The sequence below is a fragment of the Accipiter gentilis genome, chromosome 27, assembly GCF_929443795.1.
Source record: "Accipiter gentilis chromosome 27, bAccGen1.1, whole genome shotgun sequence".
Classification (NCBI taxonomy): Eukaryota; Metazoa; Chordata; class Aves; order Accipitriformes; family Accipitridae; genus Astur; species Astur gentilis.
This window is the reverse complement of record NC_064906.1, coordinates 361104-369954: the sequence shown is the minus strand read 5'-3', so window position 1 is coordinate 369954 and position 8851 is coordinate 361104. Positions and strand designations below refer to the sequence as shown.

The 8851-nt window shown below is 51.2% G+C and overlaps 1 protein-coding gene across 1 annotated transcript; it reads left to right on the top strand.

Moving 5' to 3' along the window:
* The first annotated feature begins 1297 nt into the window (after positions 1 to 1297).
* On the top strand, positions 1298 to 6336 carry TMEM200C (transmembrane protein 200C). Its single transcript, XM_049830216.1, has 2 exons — positions 1298 to 1713; positions 3954 to 6336. Exon 2 carries the CDS (start codon positions 3997 to 3999, stop codon positions 5632 to 5634), a length of 1638 nt encoding a protein of 545 aa, XP_049686173.1. The 5' UTR covers positions 1298 to 1713; positions 3954 to 3996; the 3' UTR covers positions 5635 to 6336.
* The last annotated feature ends 2515 nt before the right edge of the window (positions 6337 to 8851 follow it).

Genomic DNA, 8851 nt, shown 5'->3' with positions numbered 1-8851 from the left:
TGAATATGCATAATCTCTCCTGTAGCGTTCGCTACATATCAAGGTGCCGCGATTAGATCACTGGTCAACCCGGACCAGGGAAAGAGATAACACACACAGTGTGAGCACCAACTTCCCCCTTTTATTGCACAGTTGATTCCTTTTATATTAACAAGGGCAGGTGGGGTTACAGATAGGTCATAGGGCTGCGACTAACCCTCCGTCTTTCCGTAACATCGCGAGATCTTCCGGACGCCGAACCCTACACTCTCCCACAATTTTCCCAACCAGTGTTGGCTCCTTTATTTTTAAAAACACAGTTTGACACCATAAATGTTCTCTTTATTGCCCCTTGGTTTCTGGCAGGCTGTTTTACGCACGGCATAGTCTTCCCACACAAGAGGTCAAGCAGAGGCAGAAGAGAGACGGTTTGGCCCAGGCTAGGTCACACTCCAGCTTCAGGAGGAATCCAAGGCCGCTGTACATCAAGGCAGGCTTGGTCCATCCACCCCAGAAAACCACACAATGTACGTTAGGAGCAAACCCAAGTCACGGGATGATTTTTCTGTATTTACTGAGATACCTGCCTGAGATTTGCCTTTCTGTCTCATGGTGGACCTGTAGCAAGACTCGACTAAAGCCATCAGCAGTAATCTCCCCTCATGAATAAGAGAAGCAGTGTGACGGGACACGCTAGATTACGTCTCACTTAGCTTCAATTTAATCACTTTTCACAACGCAGCTCGGAAGAGAACACCGTTTCCCGGTCTCTGCTGAAAATGAGAGATCCTGGGTGACACCACTGACACATCTCAGCTGCCACTTTCTTCATCTTTTCACCTGCTTCTTGGCTTTCTCCCTAGGCATTCCTGCAAACTTGGGCGGGGGGGGAACACGGACCAAACATGGAGAGCCTGAGCCTGAGGCAGCTGCTGGTGGAAAGGAGACCGAGGGGCTTCCTGCTTCCCGCTACCGAGCTCCTCAGTGGGAGACCTGGCGAACCCTGGGAAGGGCCAAGGCGGTGAGAGGAGGCAGGACCACCCTCACGCGGTTTGGGAGCGGACAGCCCCGGGGGGTCGGCGTCGGGGAAGAAGCAGGGAGAAGAGAGGCCGCACCCCGCCTGCAGCCGGTCCCTTGTCGGACAGCGGGAGAGAAAACGTCGGCGGGCGCGGGTCAGTTCGGGGCGGCACAGCACGGCACGCACAACATGGCGCGCCGAGGCGAGAGCGGGCGTGGCGGTAGAGGGCGGGGCTTCCGCGGGCGGGGCCGCCGGGGGGCGGGCGCAGGTGCGCAGGTGGCGGGGGCGGGGGGAGGCGGCCGCGGCCATCCTGCCGCAATTTCCCTGTGTCACGGCTCCCGTCTCCTAGCAACGGCGCCGAGTCCGGCCGCCAGCCGCGGCAGCCGCGCACCGCCCGCAGCGGCGGCGGCACACGCAGCGGCTCCGCCGGGCCGGGGCGCGCGCTGCCGGGGGCGGCCCCGCGGCGGGAAGGATGCGGCATGGTGAGGGGGCAGCGCTCCCGCGGAGCTCCCTGAGGCGGCCGGCGGCGGCGGGGCCGAGGGGGCGCCCGGCGCTCGGCCCAGCCCCGCCGCCCGCCCGCCCGGGGCCGTGAGGGGCGGCGAGGCGGCGGCGGCGGCGGGGCGGGCGCCGCGCGGGGATGCCCGCTCGGGCCGCAAAGTTTCTTCTCCGCGGCGGCTCGGCCGCTTCCCGCGCGGACTTCAACCCGGTCCTCCTCGGTAAGTGACCGCGTCCCCTCGCCGCTGCCATCTTTGAGCGGCGGCTCCGTCAGCCGGCGACCCCCGACCGACGCCCTCGGGACGGGGAGGTTGGGGGGGGGGGGGTCGGGGCCACCGCCCGGCGGGTCTCGCCGCCCTGCCCCGACGGTGGAGAGCTGCGGGGCCAGCCCGGCCGGCGCGGCGCGGCGCCCCCACCGCAGGGCGCACACACACACACACACACGCCGCGGGGCAGCCGGCGGCAAGCGCCGGCTGGCGGCCCGGGGTCTGGTGCCGGAGCTTCGTTAAAGCGGTGCGTGGCCGCCCCTGCCCCGGCAGCCGGAGCCCGGCGAGCCCCGCCGGTGGCGCCCGAGGGGTGGGAAGGCGTTAAACCTGGTCCTGTTAAAACTGTATCTGGTCTTTGCCGAGCGAGGTCGGAGCAGTGCTGGAGGGCTCGCCTAAGGAGCCGGCGGCGGTGGGCTGGGGCGTGGGCGGAGGTCGCGGTCGGTTCGTGCGGGACGTGACTCCAGCCCCGGCGAGTCCCGTCCCGGGGTGTTTTACTGCGCCGCGGTCACTGGCAATGGCCGGCGGTCCCTCGGCGCCCTTCTTCGCACGGCGAGTTCTGCTCTCTCCATCGCCAAAACGAAGTGCCAGGCGATGCCGAACTGGGAAGGTTCCTCGGTGCTGATTGCCATCTGTTTTCGCCGTGGTAGAGGAGACGGGCTGCTGGCTAGCAGGGCAGCAGGAAGAAGGAGATCAACGAAGCGGCAGTTAAAGCAAAGCGTGCTCCGATAATTACACTTTTGCATCAAGAAAAAATGGTCCTTTTTTTTTTTTTTTTTTTTTTTAAATAAATAGTTCAGCGGTAGGAAAGAGAAGACGAGTGTCTGCTCTGTTTTGAGCGTGCGGTACCTCGGAGAGTAATTTAAGAATGTCCTCGCTGACAACACCCTTTTTTGGGGGAAAATACAAACGGAGCAAATGGGACACAAAATTACCGCATACGTGGCAAATCTGGGAATAGAACAGAACAGAAATGCGATTTAAAAGCTGACGGGGGAAGGGGACCAAGATATATTTTTTTTTAGGTGCTTACTTAATCACCTTTCAGTGCAATTAATTGAACTTTTTGAATTGTATTTTATTCGGTGCTGTCATCTTTTGCTCCCTCAAAGAAAAAAATAATGGGACACTCAGAAATAGAAAGGGGGGAGGGGATCCTGCTCCTCAGTAGCACGAAGGAATATCTTTCAAAAAAAATTGCAACAGTGCAGAAATTGCTCCTGCACGCTGCATTTTGTAGCTCAGATCACTGGAATGGGGATGACTTCTGATGGTCCAGTAAAACAAAAGCCATAAATGCTCAATGGTTAGTACCCTGCCAGTTTCCCGACGAGCAGTCGTTGCTGTTTCCCCAGGTGACTCGCAAGGGTTCACTCCTCCTTTAATAAAATTTGACATGCCATCTCTTACCTGACAGCCACCATCTCCCCTTTCTGGGGGCGGAGGAATTTGCCGCTGTTACATAACGGTTACCTGGAGCATCACACGTGTTCCCAAACCAGGGATGCCTCTGGACCGCAGGCAGGAGATGAATTTCTGCAATATTGCAGATCAAGGGCAAATGGCTAGGAAGAAACTTTCACAGGGCACTGCTTCCCAGTCTTCAAATGTTTCCCTTGTGCATTTCACAGTAATTCCTTTCCCACTCATTTAAGCAAGGCAAGTAATATGTTTAACCTTCCCCCCAGTAACATGTAAGCAGTGTAATGAAACAAACAGTATCTATAGATCAAACATACTGCCTTCCTGCTTTTATTTCCCCCATCCCCTCAAATTCTGCATGACATCACTAACCACAGTCAGTGTGCAGTGTAATCCCAGACGCTGTTAGGGAGTGGGGCTCAGCATCCTCTGAGCTCCAGCGCTTTGCAGGCTCCTGAGACCTGCAAGATCATTTTTTTGTTTACACCAGCAGATACCACTCCCTCTACGTTCCAGGTAAATGATAAAGAAAATAATTAGCTGTTTAGCAAGAGTGTAGCGGGGCACATGGCTGCTTCAATGCTGTCAGTCTGCCAGTCTCTTACTCACACACAGGAGCTGTGTGGGCAAGGGTGATTGGCCTGTGGGTGTCAACCCCCCTTCCATTTGTTGAGGGTTTTAATTAGCAGGAATTTGAATGAGGAACAGCAAACAGAGACACCTCTTGTGCTGCAGGTCTGCCCCTGGTCCTTATCTTCTTCTCCTTTTCACTGCAGGAGCTGGAGTGGCTGGAGGAGGCAGTACTCTGGGTAGCCAGCCATGATCGCCACTGGAGGCCTCCTGAGGATTTCAGCTAGGAAACAGGACCCCTTGCGACCCCAAAGCCAAGTCCCTAAACGCAAACGCAAGGCCAAAAAGAAGCGCAAGAACGACGTGGTGGTGGTGAAAGGCAAGCTCAAGCTGTGCTCCCTCTCGGGGCTCATCGCCCTCTGTGGCATCCTTGTACTGCTTGTGGGCGTCGCCTTGGCCATGGTGGGCTACTGGCCGAAGCCCAGCCAGCTTTTCAGAGAAGGCAGCATCAGCGGGGGCCGTCATCTGGCACCTCAGGGTGGCACCCCCAAGAACCGCTCCCGGAGTGAAGGGGCACAAGCAGGCATCCATCCAGAGTCACCCCCCAGAGCCAACACTTCCACCACTGCTACCATTCAGGAGTCCCCACAGTCCCCCCCCACTTCTTCGTCCCCCCAGGCCTCCGTGGGTTTCCTTTTCCGTCTTTTCTCGAGCTACTTGCATTCAGACAAGCTGAAGGTGCTGGGCCCCCTCATCATGGGTATTGGCATCTTCCTCTTTATCTGCGCCAATGCGGTATTGCACGAGAACCGCGACAAGAAGACCAAGATCATCAACCTGCGTGATCTCTACTCCACTGTCATCGATGCGCACAGCCTGCGGGCCAAGGACAGAGGCACCCCAGCCTCAGCCCCTCTCAACGGCTTTGTCAACTATGTGCAGTCCCGGGGCCTGGAGCTAAAGCCTGGCAGTGAAGGCCTGGGTGCTGCGGCCATGCTGGCCAAGAGCTCCTGGCCACCAGGACTGGGTGTCTCCCTTTCCCCACCAGACCTGGCGTCCTCGCCGCGGCGTTCCTCCTTCTCCATCCCCCCACAGCCGCCCAGCCTGGCTGAGGCTGTGTACAGCATCTACCAGGAGCGTGCTGGCCACACCGTCACCAGCCCACCCTGCAGCCCACCGGAGAGCTGGGGCCGGCACAGCACAGCCAACTCTATCGTCAGCTCTTCACTGAGCGCTTTCGCCCTCCTGCCCTCGGCGCCGAGCAGCGGAGAGGAAGGCTGGCAGAGGCCCCCTGGTGAGCGGGGAGCCCGGGAAATCCCACGGGGGGAGTTCGAACTGAGTCTGACCAACCTCAGCGGCAGCCGGGTCAAGGGAGGCTGTGGGACAAAGAGGCACAAGCTGGTTGTCAGGCGGCAGAGTACCAGCTGCTTGCCTGATGCCGGTCGTCCCTGTTTCCCTGAGCCACCTCGGTCCCTGGCTGTCAGCAGGGGCCCGGACTCCAGCCTCTTGGTAAAGGCATCTTCTAGCTACTCCAAATCTCTGGATCTGGGGGAGGTGCCCCCCTCAACCCCTCCTGCCTTCACCAGGACGGACTCCCAGAGCTCCCAGTCTGAGCCTTCCAGCAGCAATAAGGGCTACAGCCACCTGGAGGAGACAGGCACCTCCTTGGAGTCAGTTGCCAACACCCGAGCCAGTAAAATCCAGGACTGTGAGGAGGAACCAGTTGAGAAGACAGACCCCCTCAAGGCTACCAGCAGAGAACAAACAGGGGCACAATCCCGGCAAACTCAAAGACAGTATACAAATAAAGAGAAACTCTTTATGATTTCTAGGTCGCACACTGCATTAGGGCTGGAGGACAGGGAACTGGAGAGTACTGGTATCTAAACAAACAGAGAAGGCACGAGGACACCTTGAAACCCTCCACACCTCCCCTCACTTCTCCATCTCCTAGTGGACTTAGGAAACCGATCAATATCCAAAGAGCTGCAGTATGTTACCCTTGAAAATTGAATTCCGTAAGTCCTGTAGATGACTTCAGGAAGAAAAAGAAAATCATTTCTGTCCGATTGCGATTGTATGTTCCATACAAGCCAAATTGTATTAAATATCCACAGTCTAGCAAGTTCTTTGGAACAGATTAATACAATTTCAGATAGTATAACTGTGCACTTTACTGTTTTGATTTCCAAGTGCCCCTTCTTCTCCTCTGATTTCTTTCTTGCTGATTTGCCACTAACTGCTTGAAAACCACAGGCACCTTTTTAAGCTCAAGAGCAACGTGGTCTTCAGATCAAGAAAGCTGAGCTCTCTCTTTGTTTTGGTTCAATCACTAAAAAGTTTGCAAGGCCTTAAGGATGACGTACCTTGACAAAGAATGAGTTTGTTTAAATTCTGGGAAAAAAAAGACAATTTAGAAGAGACTGGAGCGGAACAGAGCTCTGATGATTTAGTTAAAACCATTGCATTCCTGAATCCAAAATACCTACTACTACATGATACTTTATTATTACACATGTATTGACTAATAGCATTGAAAGATTTTTTTTTTTTTTTTTTAATAAAACATTTACAAACAAAACTGCCACACAGAAAAGTCCTTTATTTTGGTAAGTAATTACAGATATCAGAAAACTTTTGGTTTTATACTGTGAAAGATTATAGAGATGCTATGAGGCCAAAGGTTTGCTTCTGCTTTTAAGTGGGTAACTAATAATTTAGGAGTATTTTAAAAATAAATACTGGTTCAGTCTCTGAGAAACCACACATTCAATCAGCAGATTCTGTCTCCATTTCTAACAGTGCTCTACTGACAGCTGAAGAAATGTGACATTTTGACATGCTATGGAAAAAATTTTTTTAAAGGTTTGGCCTATTAAAATTAGATTTTTTGTAACACATTAATCTCAAACTGCAGCATATTCTTTCCGGATTTTTCACTTCCCTTATAACTATTACATTAAGCCTTTCTGCTGTTATGGTTCCTATTTGTGAATGCATGTGCATATGGTTAATTTTAAAGCATAATGATAGCCCTGTCAATCTCATAGCAGTTGGCCTTATTGAAGTCAGCGGAGGTTTCTCACCAACTTATGCGTGGTAAGGATTTCTTCCTGTGTGAGAAAAGCATCAGGTTTCCTGAAGGCTGGAGAATGTCTTTTCTGTAGGCAGATTTTTAGATAAATTGATGAGCTGTTTCATTTTCGTAGCTGTAGCACGGCAGGCACTCTTTTATTTTGCCAAAACAGCTTTATGTGCTGAGAAGATTTTGTCAATACTTCAGATTTTAAATATGGATGTGGCATTTCACTACTACGGGAAGAAAAATTGACATTAAACAAATACAATGCGCAAACAGGCAATAGTCTTTCTGTTGCAATTAAAATTTTTCTTGCCGTTTCATGTTTTAAAATGCTTAGTTACATATTTAACTACTTACATTACAATACATTGCAAAATGGAATATAACCATCACTAAATGCAATTGCGTTTAGTAATCCAGCAAAATCCTTTATTAAATAAGGCTAATCTAAAAGAAAAGAAGAAAAAAAAAAGAACAATTTGCCACGTCAGAGTCTCAAAACTGGAGAAGCAGCAAGTGCTTGTTCTCTTGAGCAACGAGACATCCAGGTGGCAATATCTTTCCTCCTGTCAGTGGCAACCAGTGCACTGACAATATGAACACCAGTATGGCAATTTTTGCTATCAAACTGCTAGCACATAGCTGGCAAAAATATGTAGTAAAATTGCCTTGACTGGCATGGGCTGGATTAGACACCATGTGACGTGGAGAGCAGGCAGCTCGGCTGGTGCTGGTGTTTGCATGGGTCTTTCCTTTCAGTTCCCCATAGGCAACGGCGCTGCACTTCTGCTACTTCTCCTGTGACTTCCAACAAGATTTATGAGATGTAGCCAAGCAGCATTACCTGGTACTGATGGAGGTGCTAGTTATGGACACAGCTGAAGACACCCTGTTTGTTATTTTCCATTAAAAAAATCCTTCATTGAGGTACAAGGGAAGAAGCAAGTCATGGCTGCTGCTTTCTGGGGCATGGGGTCCTCATGAAGATGTGGCAGGGGTTTGTTTTATTCTGAGAGGGGGAAACAAATGCTTTTTTAAATATTCTTAGTAAATTGTTCTTTAGTCATCTGAATCTAGTGTGCTCTGAAAAAAAAACCACCCTACTTTTAAAAAGCCTCTGGGTACTCCTTAGATTGATTTAAAATAAAGCAGCCCAGTAATTCTTCTGACGATTAATTTACTGCAAAGCTTTCTGAGTAACAAAATTAAAACAGAGTTTGGGTTTAATAAGTAAAATTATAGCTTGTTCCTTTGTTGCCAAAAAAGGTGTGAAACATGAACTTTCATCGGTCAAGCTGGATTTTTTATAACAGCAGCCAGAAGTGATTTGTAACATAGATTAATAAGCAGAGAAAACTGCCTCTCTCTGTTTGCAAGTTATCAAAAAATCTATGATTATTTTTTAAAATTTATTAATTAAAACTATTTGTTGAGCAGCTTCTGGGGTGGTGGAGCTGGAGTTACATACTTTTGTTTAAAATTCAAGATGGGCAAGCTAGTTTAACACGCCAATGTTGGAAAACGGCTGAGAAATTCAATCTCTGTGCACCAGCCATGACTGCAGTTAGTACCACTAGCCTTGGAGAGAAATGCAGCAGCTATTAAGGAGCTGAGCCTTTCCTGGTGATACCAGCAGGTGACCGGGGTGCTAGGGTTTGTGCATTGACCTGTTCTTGAGTATCTCCCAGCTGGCCCTGACTGCGTCTCAGGACTGCCAGCCTGCCTCTTGGCCATCGTTTGTGCATCCTGTCAGGTGCTTACGCATTTTTCTCCTACCTAGTCTCTTCCTTTTAACCTTCATCTCCAGTGTCCTGCCACCAAGTGCTTCCTCCGCAGTCCTTGTCAAGAGCTGAGAAGCTGCCTCTACTTACCAGTATCCGCCTGCCTGTGTGTTGCAGAGAGAGATGTGCTCCCACACAAAATGTTTATTAAGAAGGAATTGTTTGTCCCCCTATTTAAAAAGTGAGATCCCTGAAGATACGTTAAGCTAGAATACCTAGGCATAAATTTTTGCTATGGAAT